The 18,247-nt window shown below is 42.3% G+C and overlaps 3 protein-coding genes and 1 long non-coding RNA gene across 9 annotated transcripts; 3 read left to right on the top strand and 1 right to left on the bottom strand.

Annotated features, from left to right (window-relative positions):
* Positions 1 to 2,136: 2,136 nt before the first annotated feature.
* LOC120511035 lies at positions 2,137 to 4,772 on the top strand. The gene is made up of 2 exons (XR_005629660.1): positions 2,137 to 2,679; positions 2,753 to 4,772. It is a non-coding gene; the product is annotated as an uncharacterized LOC120511035 (long non-coding RNA).
* LZIC (leucine zipper and CTNNBIP1 domain containing) lies at positions 4,418 to 11,583 on the bottom strand. Of its 3 annotated transcripts, none has more exons than XM_039727610.1 (7): positions 11,205 to 11,583; positions 9,909 to 10,050; positions 8,740 to 8,875; positions 8,175 to 8,273; positions 7,430 to 7,525; positions 5,725 to 5,806; positions 4,418 to 4,819 (listed from the first exon to the last, which is right to left on the bottom strand). In XM_039727610.1, the coding sequence occupies exons 2-7, from the start codon at positions 10,007 to 10,009 to the stop codon at positions 4,761 to 4,763; spliced, it is 573 nt and encodes a 190-aa protein (XP_039583544.1). In that variant the 5' UTR covers positions 10,010 to 10,050; positions 11,205 to 11,583; the 3' UTR covers positions 4,418 to 4,760. The 3 variants fall into 3 exon arrangements, with proteins under 3 accessions (XP_039583544.1, XP_039583542.1, XP_039583545.1); XM_039727608.1 differs by lacking the exon at positions 11,205 to 11,583 and adding an exon at positions 10,621 to 10,715; XM_039727611.1 differs by lacking the exon at positions 11,205 to 11,583 and adding an exon at positions 10,239 to 10,593.
* On the top strand, positions 10,605 to 15,077 carry NMNAT1 (nicotinamide nucleotide adenylyltransferase 1). Of its 4 annotated transcripts, XM_039727604.1 has the most exons (6): positions 10,609 to 10,740; positions 11,148 to 11,294; positions 12,383 to 12,566; positions 13,014 to 13,197; positions 13,365 to 13,510; positions 13,879 to 15,077. In XM_039727604.1, the coding sequence occupies exons 3-6, from the start codon at positions 12,449 to 12,451 to the stop codon at positions 14,295 to 14,297; spliced, it is 867 nt and encodes a 288-aa protein (XP_039583538.1). In that variant the 5' UTR covers positions 10,609 to 10,740; positions 11,148 to 11,294; positions 12,383 to 12,448; the 3' UTR covers positions 14,298 to 15,077. The 4 variants fall into 4 exon arrangements, with proteins under 4 accessions (XP_039583540.1, XP_039583538.1, XP_039583541.1 ...); XM_039727606.1 differs by lacking the exon at positions 11,148 to 11,294 and having other exon boundaries at positions 10,605 to 10,740; XM_039727607.1 differs by lacking the exon at positions 11,148 to 11,294 and having other exon boundaries at positions 10,731 to 10,749.
* A 149-nt stretch (positions 15,078 to 15,226) lies between these two features.
* RBP7 (retinol binding protein 7) lies at positions 15,227 to 18,162 on the top strand. The gene is made up of 4 exons (XM_039727612.1): positions 15,227 to 16,578; positions 17,066 to 17,244; positions 17,501 to 17,602; positions 17,915 to 18,162. Exons 1-4 carry the CDS (start codon positions 16,506 to 16,508, stop codon positions 17,963 to 17,965), a joined length of 405 nt encoding a protein of 134 aa, XP_039583546.1. The 5' UTR covers positions 15,227 to 16,505; the 3' UTR covers positions 17,966 to 18,162.
* The last annotated feature ends 85 nt before the right edge of the window (positions 18,163 to 18,247 follow it).

Genomic DNA, 18,247 nt, shown 5'->3' with positions numbered 1-18,247 from the left:
CTGCTGTCCCTGCCGAGGTCCGTCCCAGCGGGGCAGCTGCTGAGCAGCGCTGCGCTAAGAAAGTTAAAGACACTGCAACATCCAGTATAGCTGGAGCTAATTTAGCCAATACAGACAATGCCAACCTCCAAATAGAATCAGTGGTCATTTGGTCATTGAAGCACTCAAAAGTAAAGTAATGCTTCATCTACATTGACTGGAGAAGAGTAAAATCCCAGTGAACGCAGAGAGGAATGAATTAAAGCTAAAAACCAAAGAAGACAGAAGCCACCAAAGGCTCTTAGCCTGCTCCACCACTCATGTGCATGATGGTTTCCCACTAGGTTAACAGTAACCCTGCCCCCTCACAGGGTGCATTGCTGAGGCCAGCAAGGTAAGTACAAAATTCCTGGAGATGAAAATGCTTTGTGAACCAAGTGTTATTTAGTAAAACGCATCTGTTTTCCTTAACACTCGGCATTTAACTTAATTGCATAAAGATAGTCACAGTAATGAAATAGGTGGCACTTCCTTTAACAGCTTGATACTTAATGACATCAAAGCCCGATGCCACTGAAATCCAAACCCCACTGCCAGCTAATGAAGGGCTTAACATGAAAGCCTCTGCAAAGAGCAAACCCAAGCCTCTGACAGGAACAGGAATGGTGCAAATGTGCTGGGATCTGAGATCACTGGCACATACCCACAGCACAGCAGGCAGTAATGATTATTAATTATTTAAGAAAAGAACATAAGAGCTCCAGCATAAGCTGAAAAAAATATGCAGAAGCATTGCACTGGGATCCTCCAGTTGGATTACTGTTAATTAGCACAGTACATGAGTCTGAGGGAAAGATCTAAAAGCATCTTATGCTAGTGGGAGCATATAATTAAGCCATCATTTGCATCCTTGCAATAGTATGAATTTCCTGACTGATAACATCATGGGCACAACACCATTTTATGACTAAGTACTGTCTAGCTCTCCTAATTCAGCTGGCTGACTACAGCAGCGCAATGCAATCTTACACATCATCAATTTAACATCCTGCTTTTATTTAGGAAGGGTTTTAGCAGGGAGAGATACCACATGGCTTCCTGTAGCCTAGGAGAATCTTAGGTTTATTTTCTTAAAACTGAGCTCCTGCCCCACCTTAGTTTATTCCCTTCCAGCTTACCGAGATGTTTAGCTATCAAGCAAGGTGACATCTTGCCATCAGTCACTTGTCTCATCACAAGACATGATGGATGCTCAAGAGGCCTCTCAACTATGCTAGTTCTGCAAGAGATAGAGTAAAATATTGTTCATGTCTCATGGGAATGCACAGAGGCTCCCAAAGCAAACAGAACCTAGAACTGCCCCTGATCAAATCCATCACCCTCCCAATCATCATCCTGCTTGACCTAACCCTCAGCAAGGGAATGTCAGAAGTTTAATTATCTAAAGGTTAAGGCTAACATTTTTACAAGTATTGCATAAAGACTTGATATTCATTTACCATCTATCAGATTAAATGGATTTTTTTTCAATAGCTCCTAATCTCTTGTTTAATGAGGCTGCTGTTTATTCTAGTAAGCCAGAACTTCACAAAACCTTTTCCTCCGAATCCCTGCTTGACTTAGAAAAATTCTCACAATTCACCCCATCGTTCCTGATCTCCAGTTCTTTCTTAATCAGCTCTGAAATTCATTTAGGATTCCATCACAGCACAGCTGCTTCCACCCTCCAAGTCCCTCTGTACTTGTTGGCATCCCCCTCTCATTAAGGGCTTCCAGCAGCATCTGCACACACAATCCCTGCTTTCATTCAACCACACACAAAAATAATGAAACCTCTTTCTCTCCAAGATGTGTGTGGTACCCAATGAAGGACTTGGTTTTAATTTGGAATCTCTTTTTCTTTTGTTAATATTTTATATGTCAGACTTAGTGTGATAATTCAAATCCATCAAAATCATGCATCAATCCCATTTCAGCCATAACACAGCCTGAACTGCCTGGCCATAGGGTGGCATTTACACAGAGCTCTCTATCAAAATGAATTTGACTTTTACAGGCAAAGTAGCATGAGAAACTAAGGATCTCTTAAGAAATCTTGTATTTTTTCTTCAACACAAAGGTAACTTGCTACTTTTCCATTCAAGATCAAAGAAGGGAAATAACACAAGGAGAAAAAGAAGAAAGAGAGACAGAATATTTGAAGCTTCAATTTTCTAACACTTTTTCCTTCAGATCAGTACAATCACTGAATTCACTCTATAGAGAAAGAAGATTAAAAAAAGGAGGTTATATACGGCCAAAAAAGGACTCTGGGAACTTTGCTGATGTGTTTAAAGCTACTGTACTTTACAGTTCTTATTTCAGAAGTAAAATGATAAACAAAAAACAAAGCACTTTTAATCTTCAAAGCAATGTATGATCAATAACAACTTCACAGCACTCAATATTTAAGGATCGTAATCTGTATTTTACTCCAGGAAAGAAAGATGTGTACAGAATGAGTGATCTGCCCAGGTCCAACACTGAACTGGGGATAGAACTCACACATCACAAGCTTCTTTGTTAAACACAAACCCATGCTTTCATTTAGCAGTTGTTCTTTTGTTAGCAGTTTTTATTTGAGGAACTCATTATTATAATAAATAAATTATGGACTTTTTTTTTCCAGCCCCTGCAGAAACATTTGAGATGGTGGTAGAGGTACACCCCAGGGTTATTTAGCAATATATTTAGCACAACAACACACCAATTAACTTACTATGCCTGGGGAGAGGTACACCCCAGGGTTATTTAGCAATATATTTAGCACAACACACCAATTAACTTACTATGCCTGAAATCAATCTAACTATTTCAAGAGGTTACTCAACTATCTGCAAGGGTCAACACATGAATCACATCAGCAGCAGCTTCCTTGTTAAATCACATTTAGGGTCAGGGCATTGTGCAGGACACAGCCAGTCTCTGGGGAGAGCTCTGATTTCTGACCCCAGCTTCCGAGAATCTGACCCACACACTGAATCTTGCAATACTGGTACTGATCTCAGTCTCATCTTTGTCCATCTAAACCACCAGAGATCCCTCCAGGAGCAGAAGCAGCAGGACGTTGGAAAGATGCTCAGTCAAGGATCAATTTAATTGGAATGTTACAACTGCCCGCAGTCCAGGTATTAGCAAAAATCCTGAAATATGTACAAACCAATTCCAAAAGTTTCTCCTGGAAACTTACACCTCTCAAACTACAAGGAAAAAGATTCTCATGTCATTGTACTGTAAACTTTTTGTGAGTGCTGAGAGATTTAATTTACATAATAATGCTGCAAGCAGGCTGGGTGTATGGGGAGAGAGTTCCTTAGCACCAGTAATGAGCAGAAAGGAGAAGGCAGCTCCAGTCCCCACAGACTGTTTTGCTTCCCATAATTTCAGAGTCTAATAATGCCTTTTAATAAGCTGCTCTCAGCTATGAAGCTGCAATCAGCCTTTGTGAGAGAACACAATGCTGTCCCAGACAGGAAAATAGTTCTGCTGGAATGGACAAAAGACCCCTCCTCAATAAAGGCTTTCTAATAACAGGGAGAAAGAAGGTCTATCAGTGAAAAACAAATTATGCTTTCTGTATCATGTATTCTTTCATTTCTTAAATGCTAGATGTCAAAAGTATATCTGTTAAAGCAAAATACAGTCTAGAAACACATTTTCTAGTCTACTCCAGTCCCAGTTCACAATTAGACAAACTTGCTAATTTATAGGGTATTTATGCCCTGTAAGTGCACTCCAAATGACGACTGACCATGTTAATTCTCTGTTTATAGTCAATGCTACCCACTTAGTCTCTGAGCTAAAAATTCAACTACATGAGATTTGAAATCTTCCTAAGCCAAGTGAATGCAGGATCCAGTGGAGACACAGACCCTCCTCTGAGGGAGCACCACACTGAGACTGAACAACGTTTGCACTGATCACATCACGGGAGCTTTTCCTCCCTTTTAAAACTTGCTTCTACTTGCAAGCTATTTCATGCCCCTCTGAGATAACAGCAGTGTGCAGTGACACAGCAGAGCTGAAGGGAGAGCATCTCACTGCCACGTCCTATCAATTCCTGTCCTTTCCATACACAAGGTTAAATGACTCCAGAAGCCTCCCCACAGGGCTGCCATTGTCCTCAGTCAGGGCTGCACACAAAGTGCTCATTCATGTGCACGGCAAACGAGCAACCAAGGGCCAGTGATCAGCATCCAGGCTCATTCTGGGTCTTCTGCAAACAGTTTGTAGAAAGATGGCATTTCAATAAACTACATCCATTTTCCAAAGCTTCAATGCTTTCCTAGTACAAACTACTTAGTGGGGAGTCCACACAAAAATTAAGACAATGTGAAGAATCACCCAAAAAAAAATCATGAGGACCACTTATTAAAAAGATCTGCTTGCTACAACCACATGCAAAAAGATTAAGTTTTAATTGTTAGAGAAATACACATTCAGAAAACCTCAAAACAGCTGACTCTTTCCAAAGACAGTCATACCATGCTTTTGTTCTGGAGTTCCACTTAGTGTTCAGCCTCAGAGCTTGTATTACTTAAAGGGTACAGACACCAAGGTTCCAAAGTGCACTTAAGGCTGTTTACTTCATATCTTCTGGTTAAGGACCCAAGAGATTTAGGACTTGGGTTTTTTGTTTTGCTTTGCTTTTTTTTCAACATGTAAGAAATAGAAAAACCAAACGCAGTACGACCAAAATCCAACGCTGCTGATAACTGGAGACACAAGCCTCACGAACCTCTTCATTGTTTTGCCTTTTCTACTTCAACACTCGCAAGAGCAAAGACTTTGTCTCCTGATCCTGAGGGGGAAAAAGCATTTTCAGTAAGTATTAGTGGAAATTGTGAATTACCTTATATACAATTTGAATCAAGCAAAACATTTGAGATCCAAAGAAATCAAACCTACACTGTGAAAACTACAACACTTGAGCTAATTAAAAAAAAAACCAACACCACACAGGCTTGCCAGGTCTGGAGCAGCCACGTCCTACTGGGCCTGGCTGGGATGGAGCTCCCTTTCCCCAGCTTCTCCTGCAGAGCTGTGCTTTGTGTTTGTAGCTGAAATGGTGTTGGCAACACTTCCCCCCACAGAACCCTCTTGAACTAGAGCGTTCTCACCTTGCTTACACTTCTGGGGAGGGCAGAGCTGAAAGGTAGGGCACCCAGACAGTTTATTTGTACCCTGAGCTAGTCTGGCACCTTCCTGCCACTCACAGCTCTTCATCCCAGATTTAACTACTACTACAATGAACTGTGTGTTTATTTAATGCCTTTTGTAACTCAACTCTTGATCTTGTAGACACAGAGGTATGACAGTCATGGCAGGAAGAGTGCTTTAAAGCTGTATTTTGACAATGTGCCAATAACTGCCAAATTCTCTGCATCAGGCAGAGGACACAGCTCTCCTGAAGAGAATCTTTAATGCAAAAAAGATCTGTGTTTAATTCTAAGAGCAGCATCTCTGCTTGAGACAGATTAGTCAAGCCTTCAGCATGATGGACACCCTAGGCATGGCATTTATTTGTTGTGTTCCTTTTTCCTCATAATAGTTTATCAGAGTTTCATTGTTAATAAAACATATATTAACATTTAATGGCATGAATCTCATGTTCATATATTCTCTTTCATAGGGGACTAGACATACTTCTATTAATCAGTGTTCAGTGAGGCACAGGAATCAGAAGTTATGAGAATGAAAACTTACCAAGGTCAGTGGAGACTCTCTCAAATTGGCTCAGGGCTGTACCAGCATTTGTTGACAAGAACATCTCATCATCACCAGTGAGCTAAATCAAAAAAACACCACAACTGTGAAGCTGATACCTTAAGTGTGCATATTCCCACCATCTACTTGTGCATCTGCATGAGCTAGGACAGGTTACAGCAATTGTCCATTTGCAGCTTTTAAGTGGCAGTGTTATCTACCATACTGAAACCTAAAACAAAACAGAAGCTACTTCCCCTAGCACTGAATCTTCCCTCCCTGGCTCCTGTCAGCCCAGGCAGGACAGCACGTGCAGTGTCAGACATGCCTGCACATGCAAGTTTCAGCTTGATTTGCAGTGATAATTTTTTAATAAAAGGTCACACTGTACCTGTGTACCTGAACTATGCCAAGGTGTCAGTAACTTTTTTGTCATATGGTCAGTACAATAAAGAACTAAGATCTAAACTTACTTCCCATCATCTACTGAGGAAAGCAAAAAAAAAAGCAGTCACTGCCAGCTTTGACCATGTTAAGAGCCAATGACCTAGAAATGGTTCTCTTCCTTTAAAGTGACATTTCCCCATGTATATTTTACTTTTATGTATGTGCTCTGATGCCTTGTGACAGATGCCCATAAAATATTTACAATAATGAAGCAGTAACCTACATTTGGAAGGTTCAGATATGCTAAGTTGAAAGTCATTTAATTAGCCTCAGATACACATCTTTATTACAGCAGAGCATGTGTGTCAAACTCTTCACAGTGTTTGCGTCAGTTTATTTACTAGAAATATAAAAATCAGGTACAGATATCCAGGATGATGTTGGAATGAAGGAACACATATTACTTACCTGTCTTTGCTGGCTTTGTTAGCAAGGATACAGCTAATTACCATTTTGCAATGTTGTGCAGACAAACATGCAGCAGTTGCTGTCATTGTTCACATCCAGAACAGATGTGAGACCACTGTCCTAGCAAGCCCTCTGTGCAGCAGGCTACTGACCATTTCAAAAGGTTAAGAGGATAGGTCAGAGTGTGGTGAAGTGACTTCTTGTGGTCCAAGGAACTCACTCCAAGAGGATTAGATAAGTTCAAGTTCACAATCTTAACTAGCCTTTACATATTTGCAAAACATTTTTTTCCTCTGACACTCAAGCAATAAAATACTGGGAAAGCCTTTGCTTTGGAAAGTACTTGGATTGCATCTCCTTTAAGTACTGCACTTGATCTTTTCCATGACATTCCTTCATTTCCTAAAAAAGCTGAAGTACAGAGATACACAGCAACCCATTTTCTTCATATACCATGCACAAAGAGAAGTAACTTCCTCCCTCTGGTGGCAAACCCAGGGCTTTTTCTGCCACTGATGGATCACTGGGGCAACAATGAATTTATCACTCACCTCTCCAATTTCTTTTTCTCATACCCGGGGTAGGCACAACTGACACTATAAAAGTGAAGCTGGACACATGTCAGAGGTCTTGAATAGTTCCTGATGAACTGGTGGCAGATGGCCAGTAAAAGACTCGTTTTGTAGCTTTTATAAATACCATCACCTCGTACCAGCTGGTGATGGTACAGGGTGATGGTATTGGTAATTTCTTATTTTAATTACTTTGTAATTTCTTATTTTAATTACTTCCAATTCCTCCCAGATAGGCAGAAAACTCTACTCACCTGACTATCATACCAACCCCTTACCTTCTCACCAAGCTTTCTGAGGGCAGTCAGGATTTCTAGTTTCTGCTGGGTGTACAGGTCTCGTGGCAACTTCCCAACCATTAAGTCTCTGTCCATCTATACACCAGAGGAGAAAAAGTCAAAATATATAAGCTTCCATTATTTCACCCAACACAACAGCATGAGAAATGCAACAGCCTAAAAATATCATCAGTAGTCATGGACCCACAGCAGCAAGGGACAGAGCTAGCTATGATTTAAGATGTCTATGAAGTTTTTCTGAACATCCCGCAAACACTCTTTATCCCTAATCTTAACTCACTTGATTTCTCCAAACTCTCTTTTTATCAAAGAATGATAATCAACTAAAATTATGTATTCACACATCACTGGTACAAGGAGGAATCCCATTTGATTTCACTTTATCTGGACCTTCAATTTAGATCTCTGATGAAACATCGAGTGCACTCTCCAGGCCTCAGTACAATCACAGACTTTTTATTTGCAGCTTCCTCAGTTCACTCTGTTAATCCCATTTTTACCTTGAAGCAGGAAGATAGAAGGTAATTCAAGAAATACACATGGCTGCCCCCATTACCTCAATAAACATATAAAACTGAACAAATACTGAAAGAGAACTTCTCCATCTCCTTTGGACTTTATGACCAAGTTTTCCAGCACACTCAGTGCTTTCCTTGCAGTCATTACACACTTGAATTAGTCTGCCTCAAATGAACAGCTTTTGCAGTAAAACAGAAGCCTTCACCTCTGCCAGCCTTGTCCTCAGTTGCCTCGGCTGCTTCTTTGCAAACATTCTAATCACTTCTGGAGTTTTAAATGCTTGGCTGATGGCTGCTTGTATTGCCTGCAAGAAGAAGAGCAAGAATGACCAGGACGAACAGGAATCACAAACTACAGCAGCAGGATGTGATTAATGAGGGCTGGAAAGCATCATTAGCATCCTCTGCATCATTTGATACACAGAGCTCATCTTTTTTTTCATAACCATGGAACTGAAATTTCTAAAAAATTACCTTTATGGAAGGCTTAAAGAATGTTCTAATTAATGTAACTAGACTGAGAAAGAGCTGTGAAACTTTTCTTTACTGTCCAGGTCTCAATCTCCTACAATCTTGTGATTCATCAATGGGTATTTTCCCCTTTTAAAATGAAGACACCTATCCAAGTTTTTTACATATACAAGTGTATTAAATTAGGAAATACATTAGTTACACAGATCTATATTTCACATAAAAATTCTAGTGAATCACTTGTATCTATTTGCTGTTTCATCAACTCCAGGCAGAACATGAAGTTTTTTAGCAACTTACCAGCTGCATGCCACTGAGCTCATCCACCAAAGTCATATCTCCAGACATAATCTTCTTCAGGGAGTCATTGAACTCACTCAGCTGCTCTAGAGTTTCTTTTTTGGTCTCTTCATACTCATCTGCATCCAGCTCCTCTCTAGGGAGGACCCAAGAAGAGACAGTGACCACAGGATTCAACCTGAGACACCCCACGGGGCACAGGGCATTGGCCATGGCACGGAGCTCGGCTCCCCAATGCAGTGAGGAGCTGCCAGCTCTGCAGCCTGCCCTGTTCCTGTGCAGCCCAGGCACTGCTTGGGTTTGCAGCCCTCCCAGCCACCTGCACGGCTCTACACCCATTGATAACAAAATAGACCTAGTAATAAACAAGATACCCCACACCTGGAGCAGAACTTAGAGGCATTTTTGGATCTCAACAAAATCATATGGTGAGATAGGCTTCTCAGATAATCTCACTGGCTGCAGCTTTGGGCAAGGCAATCTCCTGACCCAGAGCCATCCACTTAGGAACAACTGATCCTGCTGTCCAAACCCTGCCCAATTCCCAGAAGAGCACCACCACCCCTCAGCAGCTCTAATTGCTCTTGAAAAAGATACAAACTGCTGGGACAAGTCAGAACTAGAGTCAGAGAAAGCATCTAAACACAGGGTGTTTAAATGCAACTCCTAAAACAGATAAAAGTCCAACCTTCTTGATAATTCACTGTCTCAAATTGTATCAACACACAGAAGACTAGTATAAAATCACATGAAGAGTAAAACAAACTAAAAAGAAAACAATGCAACCCCGCAGGCATCCATAATTATGAGATAAACCAAAAGAGCCACAAAAGCTACTTGTTCACTGCTATTAAAAATCCCATAGAAAAAAAGTGATTTTTGTGAACAGCTATTGAAAGTTTAAAAGTCACACTGAAATATAACATTTCAAAGAAAATACAGAGTATTTCTGCTTGCATTTTTCCTAGATATATAAAACAATCTTAATAAAGGTTTTTAAAAGTAATTTTTACTGACACCAATATCCTACCTAATTTAAAACCAGAGAGCCACAGCAAAACAGAAAAATAAATAACACCTCCCCCTAAGATTTTTGAAAGGTACCACTTCCTTCTGCTAGCCACTTAAGAAAAATACTAATATAAGAGGAAAGCAACTATTTTTATTACCTGCATTCTTCCAGGTCTTGAAGTTGCTGCATTAATCTGTCCAACTGCTCCTCCAAGTTTTGTTTTAGTTTACTGGTCTCTGTTGTTCCTCTTGAAGCCATTTTCTCTTTTCACATGAAAATGTTGTTTTTACATGACACTCCTAAGAGAAAGTACATTTTATTGTTTGTATCAACAACTTAAAATGTATTTAAAACACCCTAACTATTAAAATTCTGCGATATCTTGCTGATGGAATGTTTAATCACAACACCCGGAGATCCTTGCATGGAAATACAGAAAGGCCAGGCTGCGTGCACAGAATTATCTTCACAGCAAGAGGCGGTTCACCAGGACCTCAGGAGCCACAGCACACACAACGGAGCGAGGGTCAAACCCAGCAGCAATTACTGAGACACAGAGGCCCCGCTATGTGACACAAGCGGTTCGAGCCTCCAACGGCCCCCGGGAAGCTGTTCGGGACCCGGCCGGGCGGTGTGTGAGGCAGCACGGGGAACCAGCGCTGCCGGGAGGGTCCCGGGGCGCAGGCAGCCATCCCGCGGGCCATCCCGGCCCTCGGCGCTCCCCGGGAACGCGGCCCTCCCTCCCTCCGGAGCGGGCCAAGGCCTGCGCGAGGAGCGGGCGGAACTCGGGCGCTACCCGGAGCCCGCTCGTTCCCCGGCCGGGCTCCGGCCCCGCTCTGCCCCTCCGCCCGCCCGGCCCCAGCCCTCACCCCTCAGCCGGGCAGGCCGCGCCAGGGCGGGCTCATCCCGCTCCGGCGGCGCCGCTTCCGCCGCGCCCGGGCCAATGAGCGCCAGCGGCCCCGGGCCCGGCCGGGCGCACCGGGAGCGGGGTGAGCGGGGTGAGCGGGCACGGGGGTGAGCGGGCACGGGGAGCGGGGACAGCGGGGACAACGGGGAGCGGGGACAGCGGGCACGGGGAATGGGAACAGCGGGGACAGGGAGCGGGGTGAACGGGCACGGGGGTGAGCGGGACAGGGAGCGGGGTGAGCGGGGACGGGCAGTGGGGACAGCGGGGACAGGGAGCGGGGTGAGCGGGGACAGCGGGGGGTGAGCGGACACAGGGAGCGGGCACAGGAGCGGGGCTCACCGGGGCTCGGCGGCGGCGGGGGTCGCTCGCTGGGCGAGGACCGGACCCCCGTGCAGGCCCGCGGGGGCGGAGAGCTGCGGAGGGTGCTAGTGAAGCGTCCAGCGACGCCCACATCATGCTTATATTCTATATATATACCGATATATAAAGGTATTTGACAGATATTGGCCTCTGGAATATAAATGAGATTGAGGAAAGCATCCTTACCTGCTTAGCCCAGGAAGGTGACTGGCAGGGTGGGCTCCAGAGCCATCCCAAATCCTGCTGTAGGCATATTTTGGTGTCTTTTAGTGCAAGGTGAGTTTATGAGGCAATGATTGCCTGTTTCTGTAAACTGTAAAATTAGGAGCATGAAAAGGGATACTTGACTAACTCCCAAAAAGGCACTCTATTTCCATCTTAAAATTTGCTGCTTTTTTTGCACCTTTTCTTTTTAAGGAAATAATCAACCTTCTTCAGTTTGCAGCATGTGTCTCTGTTGAAAGTAGGATTTGTGCATTCCAAAGGCAGTCCAATTCCTCTCCTCCTGTTCCCATAGTAACTCCTAGCCGTGCCCCTGGGAAGGCTGCGTTTCAAGTACCACCAGCCGTTCTGCTGCTGAGCTACTCTGCAGTAATGAAGAATATGTTAAAAGTTTGTGAAACTATTGAAAGCACAGAAAAGTACTAGCATTTACAAATTACTTCTGTAATTTACTATTCTTCTCTCACCTTTTCCACTGGAACACCTAACACTTGCTGCAACACAAAGCAGACTGACTTTCCTCATCTTTAGTCCATAGCACTCTCTTCCCACACGTCACCTTGAATTATATAAATTACCCCCTTTACATTTTATGTTTCAGAAAATGTAAATAAATCCCAAATGAAGAAATGTTGACGCTGTTCTCCTCCAGAATTTAATACAATATAATATGTGACACAGTCTTGGTTTTATGGCTCATGCTGGAAAGAGTCACTGCAGTTTAGAGCAGCAAGACCAGGAATGGTCAGAGGATGTTCTCTTTTTCTCTATAAGCACTAGAAGGAAGTTACTTAACAAGGAAGTTCCCTGCCCACATGTCCCTTGGCAGTTGATTGGCACTGGCCTCTTAAAATGGTGCAAAGTTTAATAAAGTTTGTCCTGCAAGCAGGGCGGATAATCTCTCCACATGAAGTTTAAAAGCATGAGCTGCTTTTCTTCAGAGTGGGCTGTACGCTGTCCTCTCGGGGCAAGCAGCCTCTTTGCAGGGATTTCTTATTTTAATCACTTAGAAATTGGACAGAGAAGTGTCACATGAGCAGTCACAGGCCAGGTTGATGGAAGAAAAATACAGCATTCAATTTGAAATTTTATCTTGTGCTTATTGGCAGCACAAGTAAGTAACAATAACTTTCTTATGCCAGTTGTTGTAGTGGCTGGTACCTGGCACCAGCACTGTCCACCTGGCTCTGTCACTGTGAGCAGTGGCCATGGAAGATCCTGACAGGAAGATTGAAGTGGTGCTGCTGGCCTGTGGGTCCTTCAATCCCATCACCAACATGCACCTGAGGCTCTTTGAGCTGGCTAGAGACTACTTCCATGAAACAGGTAGGATGGTAAATTTATATCATTTGGAATAGCTTTGATAACCAGACACCTAAATGTTAAGGTGAATATTTTGTGTCTATGACTACTTGTTTGACAGTGACAGATATTTTTGCAAATTCTAATTAGATATTGAAACTGATATGTGTTTATGTCAAACCATGTAGGCCATTGTGAGAGAGCTCATTACTTATTGTTGCTTATTACTGATTTTAATGAGCTAAAGCACAGGATTTATAGTTTACAGAAATACATCTTTCTAAACACCTCACTAACTCCTTCATTGTGCTGCCCTGACAGTGCAGGAGTGTCCTGTATTTTTCCACTGGGCTGGCTATCAGCTGCCATTGCACTGCATAGTGGTTGTGTCACAGGTTAAATACAATGCAGGGGAAGTAACATCTGCTCAAGCACTCCTCATGTTCTTGTGTGATGTGCCTTTTTCCACAGGAAAATACAAAGTAATCAAGGGCATCATTTCACCAGTGGGTGATGCATACAAGAAGAAAGGTCTGATCAGTGCAAATCACCGAGTGACTATGGCAAAACTGGCTACAAAAAACTCAGACTGGGTGGAAGTTGATGACTGGGAAAGCTGCCAGAGCGAGTGGTTGGAAACACTCAAGGTTTTAAGGTATTCTTCTGCCAGCCACTAAAAAATCTCACGAACCTATAGAAGGATTAGGAATTGTGTTAACTCTAACCAGTTGGGATAATTGCAGAGAGAGGTTCTTTGGTAGGCCATACTATGCAAATTTTTTCCTACATCTTTAAAATACCTAAAATACGTCTGTTTTGCAGGTATCATCATGAAAAGCTGTTATCTGCTGATGTCACTAATAGTGTGCAGGATGCTGTACCCATAACAAAGCTGGGACGGAAGAGAAAACAGGAGCCAAACAGGCATGAGCCCATTAAAAAGAAAAATCAGAGTCCAGTTGTAAAAAGTTAAGTCTGTTTGCAAATTAGATGGTTAATGATCCTTGTTCTTTCAAGAGAATTGCGCTGATGAGTAACTTCTATGGTGGCTCTTGGTTCTGATGTCACTCAGTAACTTTATTCCCTTAGACTCCACAGCATAAGGCATTAGACCCTTTTAATGAAGGGACTCCCATAACTTTTATTCAGAAAAATATTGTGTTGTGGCTACTAATTATATACTCTGGATATTTTTAAAAAATTTCATTCCATTGTCTCATCTTAACCAAAGATACAGAGAGAGAGTGAGCCAAGAAATGAAATGTCCCTGTCAAGTTTGCTAAAATCTGCCAAGCCCCAAACCAAGCCCTATTTCTCATTTAATTTTCTCTTTAAGGTGTCCCACAGGTTAAACTGCTTTGTGGAAGTGACATGCTGGAATCCTTTGGAGTCCCCAATCTGTGGAAGTCGGAGGACATCACTGAAATTGTGGAAAAGCACGGCCTTGTGTGTATCAGCAGGGCTGGAAACAATGTTCAGAAATTCATCTACGAATCGGATATTTTGTGGAGACATAAGAATAACATTCACCTGGTGGAAGAGTGGATCACAAACGATATTTCCTCCACCAAGATCCGGAGAGCCCTGCGCAGGGGCCAGAGCATTCGCTACCTGGTGCCTGAGGGGGTGCGGGCGTACATCGAGAAGAACGGGCTGTACAGCCCCGAGAGCGAGGACAGGAACGCAGGGCTGCTGCTGGCTCCCTTGCAGAAACATGCCAGTGACCCCAGGAGCTCTCAGGCCCTGAGCAGCTGACCTGCTGTCTGCTGTGAAAAACCGCATTTCAGTACAGGAAAGTGTGCTTTCTGGGGGCTGGTGGGGGTTTTTCTTAGGTAAAGAGTGGGCTAATTCTGTACATCTGTAGCTAGCAATGAGGTTTGGTGCACTCAGTGGTTGGACCTACACAACCTTTTTCAAGTCCAGTAATAAGATTTCACATTTTAATGTTTTGTCCCAGTGCACTGAAGTGAGTATAAGAATTCACATCAGTACATGAAAATTGCAAATGTATAAGCAAAACAAATGAAAGTGTTCTGATTAGTTTCAACTGAAACTGTTCTGCTATTTATAAATCAGTAAGACAAATATTTTTAATAACTTACTGTGTCTTAACAAAGTTATCTGATTTCAAGATGTACCATTTACTTAGAGTGAATCTATGTACATTTTTTTAAAATTGTCAACATGTGGTTCACCTCAAACAAATTATTTAGCTCTGTCCTGGAAGGGAAGAGTTCCCTCTTGGCTGAAGTGGTGCTAGGTATAGCATGCTTTGAGCTGCTTGCCTTTGGGATATGCAGCTGCTTGTTCGCTGTCATGCAGTTTGCTTCCAGAAATGTCTTGTACTTTACTTTTCCATTCGTGTTTCCAGGGCTGTAATGTTAAACTCACTATTGTTTCTGATGGAAGGACAAACCTACCTCAGGAGCTGGTTTAAAGGCATTGATTTAATAGATATAAATTAATAATAGTGTCACTGCACTGATTCTGAGACACATGTCCCTTTATTACAAATAATACATTGATTTCAAATAATAAAGTTTCTTTTACTTTTGAGCCACAAGTAGAATATATTTATATATAGCCAGAATTGTTTTCTGTTACTAGAGAGAAAACAGTAGGATATCAATACTGATCATAAGTGAAACATTTTTCTTTTCTAGAAATCTGGTTTTGAATCTAGCAGTGTATTGTCCATATTACGTGAACATAAGCTAGAGAGGCACTGTGACTGTTGGGGTGATAGAATTCTACCTCCTTTTATTTGCTGCTATCTCATTTTTGTTTGTATTATGTGCCTTATTAAGAATGGCAAGGTTTGCAAGCCACTTCTCATGGATCAACAACTCTTTAGAGGTTTTTGTGTGTGGTTCAAGTACTGGTTTACAGAAAGAAGAACCACACCCAGACTATGTGCATAATTTAAATTAAAATGTTATATCTGGACTTTGGCACGGGATTTACCAAGTACTGACTTCTCTTTCCTTGCAAGAGTCAGTAGTATTGCAACAGTGCTTTACTACCATAACCTCAGAACACCAAATTGTGGGTGAAATGTTACTATTTGAGTGAAGAGGAAACAGTAATTTTCATTTCTCAGTGCCATTCCTGTTTTAGTATAGGTTAGAGAACAATATCCAGCTGCAAACAGGAAAGAAGCTTTGACGTCCTGAGTTCCTACTCGCATGATTCTGTGAGTCATATGGACCAAACTGCCAGCTCCAAAAAAGGAGCTGAACTTTGGGGAAGTTTCTCTGCAAAATATTATCCTTCTTATTCAGCCTAACACACGTCAGTAAATAAATAAATGTAGTAGGTATAGGTGTGTTTCCTCACCTCTAAATCCCTTATGTCCTCACTTCAAATTCTCTTAAGTCCTTTCTCTTCAAAGTCAAGCATTTTTTATTCACTTTTCAAAACACATTGCTGGGTCATCAGGGATTTCTGTCACTTCTTTGCTGAAGGTGAAGTCCAGCACTGAAGCATAGGTATTGCTTTAAAATTTGTTGTTTTAATACAATCCACAGTTTACCAGTCAATCCGTGTCTGTTCAAGTACAGCCTGTCTTTACAGGGTACATCACCTTTTCAACAGATACCTTGATTTCAGATCATAAAGCCCAGTTCTAATAAACTTGCAGGAGATCTTAGTAATGACAAAATCAGTCCCTTTAAAGTACACCAGATGGACAAAATGGCTTAAACCAGTTTTTGGCTTGCATTGTGGCTCTTGGGCTGTTAACATTTGCTCCACACGAAGATTTCAGACACGGTGAACTTTTCCCTCCTGCACAGCTGAAGCCATTCTGCAGATACCCTCTCACCCACTGGCTGGGCAGTAGCACCCTTCCCCTCCAGCAGAAAGGTCCTGGGATGTAATCCCACCCACAGGCTGCCCTATAAAAGGCCTGGCTAGAAAACTACGCTTGCATTTTTGACTGGATCTTCCTTCTACTGTCTAGCAATGCCTGTGGATTTCAGCGGAACGTGGAACCTCGTCAGCAATGACAACTTCGAGGGTTATATGGTGGCCTTAGGTAGGTGAAATACCTGCTTCTGTCCTTCCTCCCTTCTCCCTCAGGGGTCTTCTTGAATTTTAAGGACTGCCCTTCATTTCACCCTATTTAAGTTATAGAATGCCTTGAAGAGAGTCTTGTTGTTTCTTTCATTGCCTTTCCTCTGGCAAAGGATGAGGATAGGCATTAACCAAGTTTGGGTGTCTCTGTGAGGGAAGCCAACTGTCTCCAGGAGTCTTCTGGCTAAAAGTCCTGGAAATGTTGCATAGGAGTTGTAAAACAACTGAGTAAACTGGTTTTCAAAGAGTAAAAAGTACAAGAGGACAACTTACTCTGTGTAACATGCAGCTTTAAATAAAACAAAATGTTCCAATTAAACAACAAAATGCTGCATAGCAGTAAGGTCAAACTACTGTAAGAAATGCTTCTGGTAGAAATAAAGGTTAATTCCTGGCTGCCAGAATGGTTGGTGATAAATACAACTGATGTTTTTTGCCTTCTGTCCAAGGTATTGACTTTGCAACACGCAAAATAGCAAAAATGCTGAAGCCTCAGAAAGTGATCAAACAAGATGGTGATTCATTCTATATCCATACCACTAGCACATTCAGAGATTATTTGCTTGAATTCAAAGTTGGAGAAGAGTTTGAGGAAGATAATAAAGGCTTGGATAACAGAAAATGCAAGGTAAGAGGGAATGTATGAGGCTGTGGCACAATTAAGATGCCGTGATCAATCCAGATAGTTGAGCTGAAATTGTTTCAAGAACAATATTTGTAGTACAAGACAGCAGTAGGAGCCTGAGTTACAGACAAGGAGTGTCACTTTCACTCAGGGGTAATATCTAGGTCCTCTTTTATCCGGGAAAATGCTAATTTTCTGCAAGTGTCTTGCAGAACTGAGGCAGACATGCAAAAACACCTTTTTGTTCCCTGTTCTATAGAGCCTCGTTACCTGGGAAAATGACAAACTTGTCTGTGTCCAGACTGGTGAGAAGAAGAACAGGGGCTGGACTCACTGGCTCGAAGGGGACGACCTCCACCTGGTATTGACTTCAGATTTCTACTAATTATATCTCTGTATGGTGAAAATTGGATTTATAATGTGGTCATGGTGTGCATGTGTTCTAGCTCCTAGGCAGGATGTGTAATGGATGCACATTGTGAGCACATTCTGCTTTGAAACAGCTTCCTTGTTTCACTGTCACGTGTAGTTAAATTCAAATGTTAAGTGTGAGTTATTAGCATGGCCAGGGCGGTGGTGAAGGATCTCTGTTCAACTTTGGAAGCAGTTCCTTTGATTACTACAGATATCTGTACTCTTGGGTTTTCTGTTTGTTTTTTTTTTTTTTTGGTAGGAGCTCCGTTGTGAGAATCAAGTCTGTAGACAGGTCTTCAAGAGAGCTTGAGTGTGTGGTGTGCTGGGTGCTGCCTGCAGGGACAGCTCTGCTCAGGAGCTCGTGTCCAGTGCGGGCTCCGTGGACAAGAACTGACTCCTGCACCTCTTAACCTCAATGCTCTGAAGGTTCTGGCTCAGGAAAGAAGTCTGCTGTTGCCAGTAGTAAAGGTATGATCTTTGCTAATAAATGCCTCAAACTAATCTTAAGTACCTTGGTTTTGAATATGTTTTTGGAGGGGAAAAAACCCAACCTAAAACATAAGTGATAAGGCCTGGGTCTCTAGGTAATCAA

Source organism: Passer montanus, unplaced genomic scaffold (genome assembly GCF_014805655.1).
Source record: "Passer montanus isolate IOZ18808 unplaced genomic scaffold, ASM1480565v1 scaffold62, whole genome shotgun sequence".
Taxonomy (NCBI): Eukaryota; Metazoa; Chordata; class Aves; order Passeriformes; family Passeridae; genus Passer; species Passer montanus.
Note: the sequence above shows the minus strand (reverse complement) of the source record. Positions and strands in the feature narration are given on the sequence as shown.